This window comes from Vulpes lagopus, chromosome 3 (assembly GCF_018345385.1).
Source record: "Vulpes lagopus strain Blue_001 chromosome 3, ASM1834538v1, whole genome shotgun sequence".
NCBI lineage: Eukaryota > Metazoa > Chordata > Mammalia > Carnivora > Canidae > Vulpes > Vulpes lagopus.
The window spans coordinates 105,849,804-105,869,473 of record NC_054826.1 but is presented as its reverse complement, the minus strand read 5'-3'; the positions used below and the strand labels follow the sequence as shown (position 1 = coordinate 105,869,473).

The following is a 19,670-nucleotide window of genomic DNA, read 5'->3' as shown; positions in this document are numbered from 1 at the left end:
GATCTTTTGCACCACAGTTCCTGGTCAAGAAGTCTATGACACCTGTCAGGTTATTTCCCATGTTGCTTAAACTCAGGCTGCCTATCCCAGCCCACTGTATGTTTAGGCAGGACAACTTTGTTTTTTCTTTTTAATAAATTAATTTTTATTGGTGTTCAATTTACCAACATACAGAATAACACCGAGTGCTCATCCCATCAAGTGTCCCCCTCAGTGCCCGTCACCCATTCCCCCCCACCCCCCGCCCTTCTCCCCTTCCACCACCCCTAGTTCGTTTCCCAGAGTTAGGAGTCTTTATGTTCTGTCTCCCTTCCTGATATTTCCCACACATTTCTTCTCCCTTCCTTTATATTCCCTTTCACTATTATTTATATTCCCCAAATGAATGAGAACATACACTGTTTGTCCTTCTCCGATTGACTTACTGCACTCAGCATAATACCCTCCAGAGCCATCCACATTGAAGCAAATGGTGGGTATTTGTCGTTTCTAATGGCTGAGTAATATGGCAGGACAACTTTGGAGAATAAAAGGGGCACTGCTAATACTTAATTAACACGGGTAGCAGCTCTGGGCCAGAGCCCACACAATTCCCATGTTTAAGGCTCCATTAAAGTCAAGGCATCAAAAAAATGAGGGAAGACTTTTTTCGAAAAGGACATAATATTCTTTCCAAAGAAATATCAAAGTAGTATTGAAAGGAAAACCAGAACTTTGAGGACCTTTATTGTACTTGCCTTTTCATTTAGAATTGTTTTTGAGTTACAAACAGAGTGGAATAGGCAGAAAGCTGGCATCTTTTCTGGTTTAAGGGCATCTTGATCTACACGTTGTAGTTCAAGTGGAGCTTGAGGACCCATTGTTCAAGGTTCCATGCATTTTTAAGGAGTGTGCCGACCAGACTCTAGTTCAGACACAGCTGGATAAGTCCTGTCCTGAAGGTCAATTCAGTTCTCATGAAACTCTTGACACCTGCCCAGCGAGGCGAGTATTATTGTTCCCATTTTGTAGAAGAGGCTACTGATGATAAGTGAGGTTATGTGAACTTGACCAAGGTCAGGCAGACTTTCTATAGCTTGGACTCCAGCCCCGCTTTGCTTGCTCACCTCTGTGAGCTGAATCTAAGCCTGGGAACTGAGGCAGCATTGTGGAGACTTCAGATGGAAAGTATGAGTGTTCTCTTGAAGGGAAACCCAGGAGATAAGGCCAGTCATAAAAACTTCAGCTCCTATCCCTCTTACTCTGACCACATCGTTTCTGTTCTCTTTTCTCTTCTTTTCCCCTGTTTACTAGTGACTTGTATTTGCATCTACTTTTCTCTTCTGTCTCTGTTTCACAGAACTTAAGTACAAATTAAGTTCTTCTATATTCTTCTCATTCCAGCTAAATCACTTACCAGCAGTGGGAGTTAGAGCAAAGGCAACACTTTGACTCTCCCAGGGGTTGGCTCATGTCTGTACATGAGCCAAGCCAGTGCTCCTTCCTCTTCCCTTCAGTGTTGCCCAGGGTTTTCCTCATCTACCAGGTTCATGTTTGCTGTGTTCCCTAACATTCCTCTATTTATTTTCTAAAGCCTTTTACTCAACCTAAGCAAATCCCTATTGTATCAAAAATTTGCTCCAATTCAAGTTAGTTTGCTTCCTAGAAAGGCTGCTCTGCTTATTCTGAGGCAGCCTTCTGATTTATACAACTGTTGAGCAGGTCCCAGAATGCTCTGGGCTGAATACTTGGTCCATTAACTTCAAATCTGTGCAGACTCCTTTTCCACATACCCATCCACCCCACTTACCCACCCATCCACTCATCTTTCCATTTACCTAGTCACTTACTCATTTGTCCATACACAAACTCATCTATCCTCTTATCACTCATTTACCCATATATCCAACAGACATGTTTTAGCCTTGTTGTATCTACTCCAGGCCTAATGGCCACCCTTGGAGAGACAGAGAAATGAGCATCCACTCTCAATAGACTCACATTGAGAGGGTGTCACCTTTTATCTTCACTAAGGAAGACTGTTCATTTTCACCCTTGCCCTCAGCCTATTTTTTTTAAAAGATTTTATTTATTTATTCATGAGAGAGAGAGAGAGAGAGAGAGAGAGATGGAGAGAGAGAGAGAGATGGAGAGACAGAGACATAGTAGAGGAGAAGCAGGCTCCCTGTGGGGAGTATGATGCAGAACTCAATCCGAGGACCCTGGGATCACGACCTGAGCCAAAAGCAGACACTCAACCTCTGAGCCACCCAGGAGTTCCTTGCTCTCAGCTTATAACAACTGCAGCAACAAATAGCAGCAAGTGCTATTTCCCAGGCACATAACTGAGCTGCAAGTGACTGAGGCCAGAACTGTTGGATCTTCTGTACAAAAACTTGTTTCCTTGCCTGGGATTAGCTCTGCCATTCTTTAATTTCATGTGGGTACCAAGTATCCATTGGTTGCTTCCTATGTGTCTGGTGTTGTGCTGAATGGTGGGGATAGAGGGGCTAGAAGGACACAGTCAGTCCCTATTTTTTTTTAAAGATTTTATTTATTTATTCATAGAGGTGCAGAGAGAGAGAGAGAGAGGCAGAGGGAGAAGCAGGCTCCATGCAGAGAGCCCGACGTGGGACTGGATCCCGGGACTCCAGGATAATGCCCTGGGCTGCAGGGGGCGCTAAACCGCTGTGCCACCGGGGCTGCCCAGTCAGTTCCTATATTAAAGAAATCTATAGTCCCTATCCAAGTCCATGGAGTATCAAGGCATTTTTTCACCTCCAAGCATCTCCTTCTTAAATTCATCAAAGCAGAGTTAATCACTTCCTCCCTGAGCCACTCAAGCCATTCTGCTGTCTAGTAAAACTTGTGATTTGAATGCATGAGAATATTGTTTTCCTTTTAGGGTATGATCTACTTGAGGGCCAGTACACTTTTCTGCTTGTCTTGCTTCCCCAGAAGCCAGCCCACAGCCTGGGTCACATGAACAGCTCTTGTGTGGGGGATGAATGGCTTAATGAACAAATGCTACCCAGGCAGCAGGTGGGCTAGAGAGGAGGAATCATTAGAAGTGTGGTCAAGACTCTGGTGCCTTCATAGATTAATGGAACAGAATAGAGGATCCAGAAGTGGACCCTCAACTCTATGGTCAACTAATATCGACAAAGCAGGAAAGACTATCTACTGGAAGAAAGACAGTCTCTTCAATAAATGGTGCTGGGAAAATTGGACAGCCACGTGCAGAAGGTTGAAACTAGACCATTCTCTTACACCATACACAAAGATAAACTCAAAATGGATGGAAGATCTAAACGTGAGACAAGAATCCATCAAAATCCTAGAGAAGAACACAGGCAACACCCTTTTTGAACTTGGCCACAGCAACTTCTTGCAAGATACGTCCATGAAGGCAAAAGAAACAAAAGCAAAAATGAACTATTGGGACTTCATCAAGATAAGAAGCTTCTGCACAGCAAAAGAAACAGTCAACAAAACTAAAAGACAACCTACAGAATTGGAGAAGATATCAGATAAAGGGCTAGTATCCAAAATCTTATTAAACTCAACAGCAAAGAACCAAACAATCCAATCATGAAATGGGCAAAAGACATAAACAGAAATTTCACAGAGGAAGACGTAGACATGGCCAATAAGCACATGAGAAAATGCTCCGCATCACTGGCCATCAGGGAAATACAAATCAAAACCACAATGAGATACCACCTCACACCAGTGAGAATGGTGAACATTAACAAGACAGGAAACAACAAATGTTGGAGAGGATGTGGAGAAAGGGGAACCCTCTTGCACTGTTGGTGGGAATGTGAACTGGTGCAGCCACTCTGGAAAACTGTGTGGAGGTTCCTCAAAGAGTTAAAAATAGACCTGCCCTACGACCCAGCAATTGCACTGCTGAGGATTTACCTCAAAGATATAGATGCAGTGAAACGCCAGGACACCTGCACCCCGATGTTTATAGCAGCAATGTCCAAAATAGCCAAACTGTGGAAGGAGCCTCGGTGTCCATCGAAAGATGAATGGATAAAGGAGATGTGGTCTATGCACACAATGGAATATTACTCAGCCATTAGAAATGACAAATACCCACCATTTGCTTCAACGTGGATGGAACTGGAGGGTATTATGCTGAGTGAAATAAGTCAATCGGAGAAGGACAAACATTATATGGTCTCATTCATTTGGGGAATATAAAAAATAGTGAAAGGGAATAAAGGGGAAAGGAGAAAAAAATGAGTGGGAAATATCAGAAAGGGAGAGAGAACATGAAAGACTCCTAACTCTGGGAAATGATCTAGGGGTGGTGGAAGGGGAGGTGGGCAGGGGGTGGGGGTGACTGGGTGACAGGCACTGAGGGGGGCACTTGGCGGGATGAGCACTGGGTGTTATTCTATATGTTGGCAAATTGAACACCAATAAAAAATAAATTTATAAAAATAATAAATAATATAATTATTAATAATAAAAAAGAAAGATGAATGGATAAAGAAGATGTGGTCTATATATACAATGGAATATTCCTCAGCCATTAGAAATGACAAATACCCACCATTTGCTTCTACATGGGTGGAACTGGAAGGTATTATGCTGAGTGAAATAAGTCAATCAGAGAAGGACAAACATTATATGGTCTCATTCATTTGAGGAATATAAAAAATAGTGAAAGGGAATAAAGGAGAAAGAAGAGAAAATGAGTGAAAATATCAGTGAGGGTGATAAAACATGAGAGACTCCTAACTCTGGGAAATGAACAAGGGGTAGTGGAAAGGGAGGTGGGTGGGGGGTTGGGGTGACTGGGTGAAGGGCACTGAGGGAGGCACTTGATGGGATGAGCACTGAGTGTTATGCTATATGTTGGCAAATTGAACTCCAATAAAAAATAAATTAATTTAAAAAAGACTCTGGTGCCTTGAAATCTGCCTTTTTTTTGAGGTTTAAAAAATTTATTTGAGAGAGAGAGAGAGAGAGAGAGAGAGGAAGAAGCAGACTCCCTGCTTAGTGGAGAGTCCAACATAAGGCTCCATCCCAGGACGCTGGGATCATGACCCAAGCCAAAGGCAGACACTTAACTGACTTAGCCACCCTGGTGCCCCAAAATCTGTCTTTACCTTGTACTATCTGGGCAACTTGAGACAAATGACTCAATTTCTCTGTGCCTCAATTTTGCATCTGTAAAATGGGGATAATTGCAGCGCCTCACCTTCAACCCCTTGTGAAGATTTTGTGAGCTAACAGACATAAAGCGTACAATGATATGTTAGTATCACCTCAGATATTTTGTTCTGCCACCAAGATGTTAGTACCCTGTGTCTTCTTCTCCCTCCCATGTCCCAATCTTCCCAACCACTGGCTAAAATCTTCTAGCACTCTCAAATCATCTATCGCAACAGAACACCATGCTTAGGGCTCTGGGAATTCAGGGAGAACCAGTTAATTGTTCTTGGAGGGCAGCCTCTTCCTGAGAACCTGATTATGCATGTGTGTTTCTACACTATAGAATTAAATAAATCCTGTTTTGAGAAAATTTGCTGGTGAGGTGGGCAATGCTCCTCAAAGAGAGAGAAGTGAGACCAATTGCATGTAGTAAGAGGAAGGGCATAAACTCTAGGGAAAATCCATTAAGGCGGCATGGGTAAAGGTGGGGTGGAAATGGACTAAAAAACACAAGGGTTCCCACCCACCAGATTTCTGTTCTCTTTCCACAGAAAAGAAACCACCAAGGAAAGAGACCCCAAATTATTCAGTTCTACTTAGTTCAGGCAAATCAAACCTGAATTAAAGCAGCTTCTGTCCTGGTTTCTCTAGTAGCTGTTCCCCTCACCCAGTATGTGACAGATCAGATGCAGCTCCTCTCGCCCCACCGCCCTGCCAGAAACTTCTACAGGCAGCACCTCTAGGCTCAGGGACAGAGCAGAAACTTACTGAGTGAGGAATGCCAGCAGTGGGAAAAGCTGGTTGGCCTCCAAACTTCCCCAGACCCTCCCCCTCTGAACACCCTAGAGGTAACATATGGACAGAACTGGATGTGACTGACTCATGGCCCCACGGGGCTGAGGAGATTAGGGAACTTGGCTGTCCACTCCTTCCTTGCTTATATATCTCCCTCAGCTGCCATCCTTTTTCTGGAAGTGTCACACCATGATTCACTGAAATGAAAAGGGGCTGTGAGTGTTAGAGGCTCACTGCCCTCATCTGTAAAATGGATGGGTTGAATTAAAGATATATCCTGTTCTACACTTTTATGGTTAAGTAGTCTGTGCTAAAGGTGAAATGTCTTACCTTGCTTGGCTTTTCTTTGAAGTATCATGGAAGTGTGTTGGGCAGCTTGAAAGAAGAAATGGAGTCTTATCTGTCCAACATTCTTGTCTTGTGTACTCTCACTTACCAACGGTGGAACCCAAGCCCGAGGAAAGGAAGCAATGGAAAGGCCAGGACGCAAAGTATCTTTGAAGGCTGGGGGTCCTCTCTGGCACTCACCCCTGTCTGGAGCTCTCAGTCTCACAGGCATCTTCTGGCTTGAGTCATTTCTGGTTCGTCTTTTATTCTCTTCGGAATCTGTGTCACTTCTCCTTTCTCTTTATTGGGTTTCTCTGTCACCGTTTCTTTCTCCCTCAAATTTTCTTCATCTCCAAGGATTCCAGGGGTTTTCTCCAGCCATATTGTATCTGAGGTCTTTTCAGGGCTGCTTATCTCCAGTCACTGCTGCCCACATTCCCCATTCCCAACACCTCTCCCGATACCCTGGCACAGCTGACTCTAGGGTCCCTGGCAGCTTCTGTTGTCAGAACTGGAGACTTCCTCATTTCTTACCTAACTTGACATCTGGGAGCCTGTGACACTGTTTAAACTCCTCTCTAGGCAGTCCTTCCAGGATGCCTTTTTTTTTTCATGCTGGGTTTCTTTCTCCCTCTTTGAAGACTCCTTTCTTCTCAGTTTTCCTTTACTCATATTCTGTTGCCAACACTGGCTTTCTCCCCCTCCTCTACCCATCTTTCTCTTCCCTCTTCCCACTTCCACCAGGATCTCATCCAGCACTTCTGATGAATCCAAAACTCATCTCCAACCCAGACTTTTCTCCTGAGATCTAGCCCCATCCACCCAACCTTCCTCTAGGACATCTCCTGTTTGAAGGCCTTCAGTCTCCTCTTACCCATAACAATCATCACAGCATAGTATTGATAATAGCCAATAACAGAAACTCTTACACATTCTTCTCAGCATTTCACATTTGCTAATTCAACCTTCCCAGCATCAATAAATATGTGTTTTTTTTAGATTTTAAAAACGATTTTATTTATTTATTCATGAGAGACACACACACACAGAGGCAGAGACATAGGCAGAGAGAAAAACAGACTCCTTGTGGAGAGCCTGATATGGGACTCAATCCTAGGGCCCTGGGATCATGACCTTGGGCAGATGCTAAACCACTGAGCCACCCAGGTGTCACTGAAGATTTTTTTTTTAAAGATTTATTTATTTGAGAGAGAAAGAAAGAGAGAGAATGAACAGAGGGAGAGAGAATATGAAGCAGATTCAGTGCTGAGCATGGAGCCAGATACGGGGCTTGATCTTATGACCCTGAAATCAGACTTGAGATGAGACCTGAGCCCAAACCAAGAGTCACCCACCCAACTGATTGTTTCCATTAGGCACCCCTTTTTCTGGAGATTTTATTTTTAAGTAATCGCTATACCCAACGTGTGGCTTGAACTTACGACCCCAAGATCAGGATTCATATGCTACACTGACTAAGCCAGTCATGCGCCCAGAGAGGTGTGTACCTTTATCACCCTCTTTTTGTAAATGAGGAAACTGGAACCTAGAAAGATTGAAAGAGTCCAAGCTCTTAAACACTAAATTTTGGTTCTCTAAAAACCGAAGTTGTCCTAGCCTACCATCCCTCTTTCTCCAAATTGTTCGGAGACCATTACCACTGTCCTCCCCTTAGGGACCAGTCAGCCCCCAGTCCATCCCCATAGCCACTAGCTCACCCCATAGGACTATATTACCTTCCTCCTAACTGATCTGTCTCCGGCTAGTTCCCAATGAAACCATGATCCATGCAGCTCCTCTTTCTTGCTTTCTAAAATGTAAATTTTAAGATCTTAGTCTTCCCAATTTGGTTCAATGCTTCCCTCTGCCCTCAGGATAAAATAAACATGTCTTAAGGGGGCTTTCCAGGTCTGGGGCCTGCTTCCCCTTCCTCCCCATCCCCTATGGTACTGACCTCATCTCTAGCCACTTCCTACCTCCCACTCTCTGGTTTCCCAAGAGGCCCTCCACTTTCATGCGTCTTCCACATTTGGTTACCCTTTCTGAAATGTACTCTCTTATAGTTAGTTGCCTTCAAGACTTAGCCCAAGTCCCCCTCCAGAAAACCTTTCCGGAAATCCACACCCTTCTAAATTGGGTAAGGTACTTTGTGGTCAGTGGGCTTCTTATTTCATAGCAACATCTTGCTGCTTGCACATTGGCCTTCTCTACTAACCCCAGGGCTGGGCCTTGTGGTTTGTATTTTATCTCTTTGCTAACAGAGAGGTACACAATCAGCCTCAAATTAGCATGTTGAGTAAATGACTGAATACTTACTCTGTTCTCCTAAGGCCTGGATGCTTGATTCCTAGCCCAAAGGTTTCCAGGTCTCAAGTAGAGGGTTCCCATCAGGGTCTTCATTAGGGCCCAACCTTATCATGGCATCTGTCTACCCTCCCTCCCCAGGAGAACTGAAGTTTCAAGGTCAAGAGGAATCTTCTGCCAGTACAAGTAGAGAAGCTTAGAGAGGTGGTGCAGGGCAGGGGATTTGCATCCACCTAAACCTAGTTTGGTAAGGCACAAGAAGCAAGCCAAGACATCTCTGGTTAGAAAGACTCTTGGAGGGCCACCTGGGTAGCTCAGTTGGTTAAGCATCTGTCTTTGGCTCAAATCATGATCCCAGAGTCCTGGGATCAGGCCTCGCATTGCACTCCCTGCTCAGTAGGAAGCCTGCTTCTCCCTCTCCTACTCCCCCTGCTTATGCTCTCTCTCTGTCTCTGTCTAATAAATATATAAGATCTTAAAACAACAAAAAAAGAAAGACTCCTGGACCCAGCATGTGTGGGTTGCCTCAATTCTTTTTTCTGTTTATTTTAGTCCTATTCTCCGCCCTCCAACTCTGAGTCATTCTGACAACTTCCCTCCCTGCTTCTAGCCTCTTGACCACCTCTCTGTTCATTTGCTTCCTCTGCACCTTGGTCTAGCTGTTCCCTTGGTGGCTGAGGAACTCAGAAGCCCATGTCTAACCTTCTAGTCATGACCAGGACCAGAATATCCCTCCTTCTATTGATGGGTAAGTCATGGGCCCCAATGAAAGGACATAAGAAGATTGGAGTCCAGATAGACAGAGAGCTGAGGATGTACATGTTTAGCAGACATTAGGAGAGGGACTTGGAATTACACAGGGTTTCGGTTCTGGAGTTTTTGGAGGGACAGGATATTGAAGAACTAATTTTAGGGGAGTTCAAGAGATGCTGGAAAAGGAGCCAGTTGCCTGAACAATCCAGAGATTTCCCAAGTGGGCAGAACAAGTCAAACTTGTGCTCTATCCACAATGTCACTTTGGCCCACGTTTTCCTGGATTCTTCCTCCTAGAAGCCCCAGTGGTGGGGTGGCAAAGGATTGTCTTTAAAGCTTGTGGGTTGCTCTATGAAAATGGAGAATTGAAACTTGCCAACTGGCCAATGGGTGAAGAACTATTTCTAGACTGCCTGCAGGAAGGCAGAGGAAAGCCTGAGCTTGGGAGTTCAGAAGTCCAGGAGATGCTGGGGCATTGGACCTAAGGGGGGAGCCAGTGCTAGGGGCTGGAGAGATGGAACAGGAGGAAGACCCTTCTCCACAGCTTCTTTTCTCACCCCCTTCCCCAGCCTTGGCTTCTTCTCTCTGCTTCAACTTGGACACGGAACAGCCAAAAAGCTTCCTTATGGAGAGTGCTGGATTTGGACACAGCGTGGTCCAGTATGACAACTCCTGGTGAGGACTGGGTGGTGACTGGCCTTTGGTTCTCATCAACTTCTCTTCATGCTCAGGGTCGTGTCCTTCCCCATGACCCTCTTCTCCTCTGTCTGGTGTGGCAATTCTCCTAGTATATGAAGAGTTAGACTGAAAGCAGGTGCTGTCTTGGCCATCTCAATAATCACAACTAATATTTATTGAGCACTTACTAAGCGCCCAGCACTGTGTCAAGCACCCTTTATGTGGGCACTGATCTATTTTGTTTTATTTTAATTATTTTATTTTATCTTAAATTCCAGTAGAGTTAACATATAGTGTTATTTTAGTTTCAGGTGTATAATATAATGATTCAACAATTCCATACATCACCTAGTACTCATCATGACAAATGCACTCCTTAATCCCCATCACCTATTTTATCCATCCCCCTGTGCTCCTCTCCTCTACTAACCATTGATTGGTTCTCTATAATTAAGAGTCTCTTCTTGGTTTGTCTCTCTTTCCCTTTGTTTGTTAGCTTTGTTTCTTAAATTCCACTTATAAGTGAAGCCATATAGTATTCTCTTTCCCTGACTTATTTCACTCTGCATAATACTCTCTAGCTTCATCTATGTCATTACAAATGGCAAGATTTCATTCTTCTTTGTGGCTGAATAATATTTCTATAATCTCCATCTCTATCTATATTACATCTTCTTTATCCATTTATCAATTGGTGGACCCTTGGGCCACTTCCATATCTTGATTTTTGTAAATAATGCTGCTATAAACACCAGGGTGCATGTATCCCTTTGAATTAGTATTTTTGTATAACTTGGGTAAATACCCAGTAACACAATTGCTGAATATATATATATATAGTATCTCTATTTTCAACTTTTTTAAAAAGATCTTATTTATTTATTCATGAGAGATGCAGAGAGAGAGAGGCAGAGACCCAGGCAGAAAGAGAAGCAGGCTCTGTGCAGGGATCCCGATTCAGGACTCAGTTCCAGGTCTCCAGGATCATGTCCTGGGCCAAAGGCAGACGCTCAACCGCTGAGCCACTCAGGTGTCCCTATTTTCAACTTTTATTTTTATTTAAAGATTTTATTTATTTAGAGAGGGAGAGAGGCAGAGACACAGGCAGAGGGAGAAGCAGTCTCCATGCAGGGAGCCTGACGCGGGACTCTATCCGGGGACCCCAGGATCACGTCCCACGCCGAAGGCGGTGCTAAACACTGAGCCACCGGGGCTGCCCTATTTTCAACTTTTAGAGGAAGCTCCACACAGTTTTCCATAGGCCGCACCAGTTGCATTCTCACCAACAGTGCACAAGGATTCCTTTTTTCTATATCCTCATCAACAGCTGTTGTTTCTTGTGCTGATTTTAGCCATTCTGGGATAAGTGTGAGGTGATATCTCATTATAGTTTTGATTTGTATTTCTAGGTGAGCACTGATTTATTCCTCACAATAACCTTATAGGGGTAGGTAGACATCAACCATTCAACATATATTTATTGAGCACCTACTACTAAATGTCTCAGGAGCCAGGCATACACTAGAGAACAAAACAGACAAAAACTCCTCTCATTTGGAACTTAAATTATTGTTAATCTCCACTTTGCAGATGGGAAAACTGAGGCTTAGAGAGGTGGAACAAACTTGCTGAGCAGCAGTCTGGCTCCACTGTCTACATTCTTAATTGCAGTGTTCTTTGTTTCCCTCAGGGTGGTAGTTGGAGCCCCCCAGGAGATAAAGGCTGCCAACCAAACAGGTGGCCTCTACCAATGTGACTACAGCACCGGCAAGTGTGAGCCCATCCAACTGCAGGGTGAGTCACTGCTCCTCCTTGGGATCCATGTCCAGACCCCCATGGGACCTGCAGGGAGCACAGAAGACCCACTTCCCAGCTCTAGCTTTGTCTGAGACTCTTAACCTTAGACAAGCTTCCTGACTGCCTCATGGCCTCCCTACCCATCATACCCCTGTACCCCAGGGCTCCAGCAAGACCTGAAAGCCCCCTTCACCTGTCAGATCTCCTTGTCCTGCAGGTTTGAGGTGACCCCTGCCCAGATATTACAAAGTATCCTCTGTCTTGAGGGTGACCATGCACATATCTGTCCCCTCAGTCCCCTTGGAAGCTGTGAACATGTCCCTGGGCCTGTCTCTGGCAGCCTCCACTAAACCCTCTCAGCTGCTGGTGAGTTGTCCTGGGTTGTGGAGCTGTCTTGAGGGAAAGAATGGGGACCTCGTTCTAGTGGGGCTAGGGGTCTTGGGGAGGGTGAAGGTGCTGGGATAGGAGGATGGGATGGAATCAGGAGCAGCCCCTCCCATCAGGTGCCTCTATCCCTAGGCCTGTGGCCCCACAGTGCACCATACATGCAACGAGAACATATACTTGACTGGGTTCTGCTTCCTGCTGGGCTCCCCTTCCTGGCAAGCCCAGAGGCTCCCAGCTGCCCTGCAGGGTAAGTGTTGGTGGCTACTGGCTCCTTTGAGGAGCATACAAACTTGTGACTGGAGTACAGTGGGCCAGAAACACTCTTTCTAGAATGGATAAAAAAAGAGCGATCTGGAGAAAAATATTTACTGGTTGGGATAGTGGTTCCAAATATGCGCTGGGGAGTCACTTACTGATTTCACAACTTGCCCTGTTGCCGTCCCACTTTCCTATGACTTTACCCTCTCAGAGCCTCAGTTTCCTCATCTGTCAGATGAGAACAATGACACACCCAGCCTTGAGAGTGACAGATGATTATCCATGGCCAGGGTTTAGCACAGTGCTTGGCATGTGGTGAGGGCACAATTAATGCTAGCTATTATTTTTAGGGAGAAGGGGATTTATTTTCACCCAATACACCTTGGGGTATAACCAATTAGTTTGTGCAGCAGACTGGGAAAGGATGATGAGGGTGCAAACAGTCTGAGCAGGTGTATGTGTGTGTGTGTGTATGTATATGGATGTATATATGTGTGCCTAAACATATATGTGTGCATTCATGTGTGTCTGCATGTATACTTCCATGCAAGTATATGTATGCATGAGCATGCTTCTGTATATGTGTATGCATATGTGAACACGTGTGTACAAATATATGTGTGCACACATATGTATAGGTGCACGCATGTACATATGTATACATGTGCATGTGTGCACATGTGCATGTGTGTGTGTGTGTGTGCGTGCGTGCAGATTGAGGCATAGGGCCTGACTTCCCTACTGTTGATGGAATGAGAGATAAGGAGGTAGAAGAGTGAGCTTTTCTGACCCAGCCTGGCAGACCTAAGCCCCTCCCTGATTTCACATTTACATTCAGTCCCCTGGGGAGGCTGACATCTAGCCACTGAATTGAGTGCTCTTCTAGCACCTCCCACACTCTAGACTTCACTCATAGGAACCTGGACTTCCTTCAGAACACCTGGTGGGAACCTCTGAATAGAAAAGGAAGCTGGGAGATCTCCTCTCAAACTGGGAGAACTTCCTTTTTTTTGGACCAATTCTTAATTTACTTAGGAGGGGCCTTGGGGCCCATATTTATGCTGAGTATGGAAAAGGGCCAGTGTGTGGCTGTTGCCAGGGATGACATTAAAAATATTTAACGAGGGATCCCTGGGTGGCGCAGCGGTTTGGCGCCTGCCTTTGGCCCAGGGCGCGATCCTGGAGACCCGGGATCGAATCCCGCGTCGGGCTCCCGGTGCATGAAGCCTGCTTCTCCCTCTGCCTGTGTCTCTGCCTCTCTCTCTCTCTCTGTGACTATCATAAATAAATAAAAATTAAAAAAAAATAAAAATATTTAACGAAAGTACAGTTTGGCACCGACTAATGAGGACAGACTCTGACCAGGAACCATCTCCTTTCATTGCCGGATCATGCCGTGTGGGGGAAGAGGTAGAGTGGGGTTCCGGAGAAGGACGCAGACAGCCACAGGTAGAATGACCAGCTTCTTACTCTCTGGATTGGAAGAACTGTCACTTTTTTATAAACCAGGCTGGGTACACAGGTGTGAGCAGCTGGATCACAGAGAGAGCCTTTTTAAGGACTTTAGGAGGCCAAAGGGCCCTGTTCCAGGCAGGGACTGGGGAAGCCCCTGGGTCAGGGGGCAGTGAGTTCTCATGGCCAAGGGGCTGAGGGCCTGGGCTCTGGGAGTGTTCCTTGGAGGACTAGGCCCACCTTCTTTCCCAGAGTGTCCGAAGCAAGAGCAGGATATCGTGTTCCTGATCGACGGCTCGGGCAGCATCTCCTCCCGTGATTTTATCAAGATGTTGAATTTCGTGGAGGCTGTGATGAGCCAGTTCCAGAGACCTAGCACCCAGGTGTCCCTTGGGGGAGGGATGGCAAATGTGCAGGGCCCCCTGTAAGAGGTTTGGGGGTGGAATGCCTGGGGTTCTGGTCAAGTGGCCTTGGCTCCGAGCCCCCCGCAATTTTCCCAGTTCTCCCTGATGCAGTTTTCCAACAATTTCCGGGTGCACTTCACTTTCAAAGACTTCACATACAGCTCAAACCCGCTAGCCCTGTTGGATTCTGTATCCCAGCTAGGAGGGCTCACTCACACAGCCACAGCCATCAGAATAGTCACGTGAGTCCTGACTTCTCCGGGGTCCTTCCCTAGAGCATCTGGGTGTTCCTTTAGACCTCATCTTTCTCCATGAGAGAGAGAAAGGTTGGGACTGAAATTCAGCCTGTGGTCTCCTCATCCAGCTAGGAGCCTATGGGTGGGACCAAGGCCTCCTAGAGAAAGGGGCATCTCCTTGTTCTCAAAAGGCATCAGAGGCTAGCAGCAGGTCTGTTCACAGGTCTCTGGATCCTCTTCTTCTTTGACAGAAACGAACTGTTCAGTGCCTCAAAAGGGGCCCGAAAAGATGCCTCCAAGATCCTCATTGTCATTACCGATGGGCAGAAAAAAGGAGATAGCCTGGGTTATGAAGATGTCATCCCTATGGCTGAGGCTGCGGGTATCATCCGCTATGCAGTTGGGGTAGGATGTGGACATGCTCTGCCGCCCCTTCCTCCCTTTGCTTCCTCTTAAGGCAACTTCCCTTTCTAGGACACCCCCCCTCACACACACAGTCTCTCAGCATCTACTACCTTCAGGGTGAAAGCTGTGTTCCCGGGACCCTGATCCTTTTCTCTAAACTCCTTGATGCTGTCTGAGCCTCATTTTTCTCATTTGTATACTGAGTGTAATAATATTGACCTTGTGGGGTTACTGGTGGATATTGGCACCCAGCATGTGGTAAGCATATTAGATTTATGATTGTTTTCACTGAGTTGGCCTTTGTTGGAGACAGGTAGGAACAGCTTTTCAAAAAATGCAGTCCTGGAAAGAATTAAATGACATTGCATCGAAGCCCTCCCATGAGTACATTTTTAAAGTGGAGAATTTTGATGCTTTGAGAGACATTCAAAACCAACTGAAAGAGAAGATCTTTGCCATTGAGGGTAAGTCACAGATAAAGGTACTCCCTTAGAAACCCTCACCCGTAAATACTTTCGCTTCTTGAACCTGGGCCCCCATGTCATAGGCACAAACCCTTCCCTTTGGGTATTAATCTCCAACATTAGATCCTCTAAAATGCAGTGGCAGTGTGAGTGTCCTGAAAAGGACTTTTCAGTCTTGGCAAAGCCTATCTTTCCCTCTGGAACCCAGGTATATAATACCTTCCCTCAGGTACGCAGACCATAAGCAGTAGTTCCTTTGAAATGGAGATGTCCCAGGAGGGCTTCAGCGCTGTGTTCACACCTGTGAGTGGGGCCTCTTTCAGGCCTTTGATGTAGGAGGAGGGAGAGTGGGAGGAAGTGAGTGGAAAAAGAATTCCAAATAATGAGCAGAGTCTGTGGCAGGCCTTGCTTTGGAATAGGCATTGTCTTCTTTTGGCTCAGGCCTGCTCAGCCCTGGATCCTTTCCTCCCAGGATGGACCAGTTCTGGGGGCTGTGGGGAGCTTCAGCTGGTCTGGAGGTGCCTTCCTGTACCCCCCAAAGACGAGCCCCACTTTCATCAACATGTCTCAAGAGAATGTGGACATGAGGGACTCTTACCTGGGTGAGAACAGGCCATGGTTGTGGGCACAGGTGGGAGATGAGCTGCCTGGGGGTCAGGAGCTCAGGGGGTGGGCAGGAAGCCTTTGTGCTGAGGCCTGCTTTCCTCAGGTTACTCCGCTGAGCTGGCCTTTTGGAAGGGAGTACAGAGCCTGATCCTGGGGGCCCCCCGCCATCAGCACACCGGGAAGGTTGTCATCTTCACTCAGGCATCTGAGCAATGGAGGCCGAAGGCTGAAGTCTCAGGGACCCAGGTTGGGTGTCGAGGAAGCCAGAGCAGAACATGAGGGTGGCAGCGTCTCTAGTAGCCCAGAGGGAGGAGATGAAGGGCCTTGGGGACCCATCGAGGAAGGCCATGGTGACTGGGAGGAAGTGGGACCTGTCCCTGGGGGTGTCCCTGTGGCAGAAGCAGGCAAGGTGACTTCAGGCTCTGCCCTGCAGATTGGCTCCTACTTTGGGGCCTCCCTCTGCACAGTGGATGTGGATAGAGATGGCAACACTGACCTCGTCCTCATCGGGGCTCCCCATTACTACAAGCCGACCCAGGGGGGCCAGGTGTCTGTGTGCCCCTTGCCCCAGGGGGTGAGTGTCTGATGAGCCTGGGCTGAGTGGGGCCTTGGGCGTGGGGTAGAGGGATGGCCTCGGTTGGGACCTGACACTGGTTTTGTCCTGCAGAGGGCGAAGTGGCAGTGTGAGGTCATTCTCCGTGGGGAGCAAGGCCACCCCTGGGGCCGTTTTGGGGCAGCCCTGACAGTGCTGGGGGATGTGAATGGGGACAAGCTGACAGACGTGGCCATCGGAGCGCCAGGAGAGCAGGAGAACCGAGGTGCTGTCTACCTATTTCATGGAATCTCAGGACCTGAGCATCAGCTCCTCCCACAGTCAGGTGAGGCCCAGTCACAGGTCCTGTTGTTACAACAACCTCTTCTTGCTTCTCCCTGTGTTCTATGCTGCCACCTAGAAAATTCTCCTTTACCTCATCTGACTTCCTTTGCCCAATACTGACACCTTGGAGGCAGCAAGCCAACTCTGTGGAATTTTAGAAATGAACACATTGGTATGTTCTCTTCTCTTATGAGGACTTGATTTTTGAGTGAGATCTCAGGCCTTTTAACCTCCCAGTGGCTTTACAAGGTACATAGGCCCAGGCATTAGCATGCCCACTTTAGAAATGAAATCTGCAGCAAGGAGAAGAAGATCAGTGATTTGACTTGTCCAAGGCTTTATAGTGGATCAGGAATGGTGATGAGGTAAGTTCCAATCTCCTGACTTCTAACCCAGTGCTTGGTCTCTTGTTGGCTCCCTGTTGCCAGTCTAGGTCTGGCTGCCTCAGTCTCCCTGTCTACTCTCCTTTTCTCTTCCCTAAATGCTATATGACTATTCCCTTATACCATCAGCAATCCTGCCAAATGTCTGTCTCGTTGGGGAAGTTCCCTGGAAAGGGAGACTTTATTTTCTTCCCTTGGTAAAAGTTAAAGAAAGCCCCAATTAAAAAGTAAGCAAAGAATCTGAATAGACATTTCTCCAAAGATGATATACAAAGGACCAATATGCGTGCGAAAAGATGTTAACTATCATTAGTCATCAGTCACCAGCAAATCAAAACCACGAGATACCACTTCATACCCACTGGGATGGCTAGAATGAAAAAGATAATAACAAGTGTTGGTGAGGATGTGGAAAATTTGGTACCCTCAGACTGTGATGGTGGGAATATAAAATACTGCAGCTACTTTGGAATACATCTGGCAGTTCCTCAAAAGGCTATATGCAGAGTTATTGTGTGACCCAAGAGAATTGAAAACCTATGTCCATATAAAACATTATACATGAATGTTAATAGTAGCATTATTGATAATACCCCAAAGGTGGAAAGAATCCAAATGTCCATTAACTGATGAACAGATAAATTCTATCGTAAATAAATTCCCATACAATGGAATATTATTTGGCCATGAAAGGAATGAAGTACTAATATTTGCTATAACATGAATGAGGCTTGAAGACATTATTCTAAGTAGAAGAAGTCAGAAACAAAAGGGCACATATGTGATCCTATGTATATGAAATGTAAATAGGTAAATTCACACAGACAGAAAGTAGATAAGGGGTTGTTAGGTTGTGATGGTACAGGAAAATGAGGGACATGGGGGTGAGTGATGAGAGGTATGGGTTTTTTTGGGGGGTGATGAAAATGTTCTAAAATTGATTTGGTGATGGTGGCATAACTGAGAACATCCTAAAACTGTTGAGTTATATTCTTTATTTCTTCTTTCTTTCTTTCTTTCTTTCTTTCTTTCTTTCTTTCTTTCTTTCTTTCTTTCTTTCTTTCTTTCTTGATTTTATTCATTCATTCATATGACAGGGCAAGAGAGAGAGGCAGAGACATAGGCAGAAGGAGAAGCAGGTTCCCTGTAGGGGAGTCCCTGATGTGGGACTCCATTCCAAGACCCTGGCACCATGACCTGAGCCAAAGGCAGACGCTCAATCACTGAGTCACCCAGTCATTCCTGAGGTGTACACTTTAAAAGAATAAATTGTATGGTATGTGAACTGTATCGCAAGAATTTGTTAGAAAAAAAATCAGGGGATCCCTGGGTGGCTTAGCGCCTACCTTTGGCCCAGGGCGCGATCCTGGAGACCCGGGATCGAGTCCCGTGTCGGGCTCCCGGCATGGAGCCTGCTTCTCTTTCTGCCTGTGTCTCTGCCTCTCTCTCTCTCTCTATGTCTATCATAAATAAATAAATAAATCTTAAAAAAAAAAAAAGAAAAAAGAAAAAAATCAAAGGAGATCCCTACAGTACTGTTACTTCCCAGCTACATGATCTTCATCATTACGCAGCTCTCTGCTCAGTCTCCTTATCTGTAAAATGGTAATAGTAAGAGAACCAACCTCACTGGGCTGTTGCTGTGATGATTAAGTGAGTTAGTACATATAGAGTATATACCTAGTATAAATATACATCTGTACCTGGCGCACAGGTACAGGTACCTGGTGGTACACTATTATAATCAGCTATTGTTAGTATAGTTTGACAATTGTAGAAGTTCTAAAGAACTTGGAAACTTAAAGAGAAAATTAAAGGCTTTGTTGACAATAACACCTGATGTCAAGAAACTGCATTCATTCTACACCAACTGATTTAACTTCCTCTTGCATATCTATGAACACCCTCAATTGAAAATACCACTTGAGTTATAACAGAAAGGGTTGACTCCAAGAGGAGGCCTTTCTATATTTTCTGGTCCACCATGATTTTCTTCCTTCCTGCCATGATATATCCCATCACATTACTTGACTGGGAAGGACTTGCCTTTTCCCCACTGGGCCTACATACCAACCTGAGGATATGGTGGTAAGATCAGCTTTCCAGAGCATGAGGCCACTTGACCAGGTTTGTACTATCTCTACCTACCTCTTCCTTTCTAGACATCCTTAGTAGTTGGCAAATTTCTCTTTTATTTTATTGTTACTATGCTTAATGTCTGCTAGTCTCAGCAGCACCCAGGGATTTTAAAGGGCACATTCTCCAAGCAATTGGTCATTTTAAGAGCAATGGAAATAAAAGAGAAGGAACTCACAGAGGTTGAATGAATGAATGAATGAATGAATGAATGAATGAATGAATGAATGAATGAATGAATGAATGAATGAATGAAT

The 19,670-nt window shown here is 45.6% G+C and overlaps 1 protein-coding gene across 1 annotated transcript in view; it reads left to right on the top strand.

Annotated features, from left to right (window-relative positions):
* Nucleotides 1–9,208: 9,208 nt before the first annotated feature.
* The window catches only part of ITGAX (integrin subunit alpha X), a 34,213-nt gene continuing 23,751 nt past the window's right edge, over nt 9,209–19,670 (top strand). The window contains 15 exon segments of the mRNA XM_041746831.1: nt 9,209–9,325; nt 9,900–10,005; nt 11,699–11,802; nt 12,101–12,171; nt 12,325–12,439; nt 14,155–14,285; nt 14,403–14,548; nt 14,794–14,947; nt 15,261–15,411; nt 15,641–15,714; nt 15,884–16,013; nt 16,121–16,263; nt 16,451–16,591; nt 16,685–16,870; nt 16,872–16,895. Of these exon segments, the coding sequence (XP_041602765.1) occupies nt 9,271–9,325; nt 9,900–10,005; nt 11,699–11,802; nt 12,101–12,171; nt 12,325–12,439; nt 14,155–14,285; nt 14,403–14,548; nt 14,794–14,947; nt 15,261–15,411; nt 15,641–15,714; nt 15,884–16,013; nt 16,121–16,263; nt 16,451–16,591; nt 16,685–16,870; nt 16,872–16,895 (1,731 nt within the window). The 5' untranslated portion in view covers nt 9,209–9,270.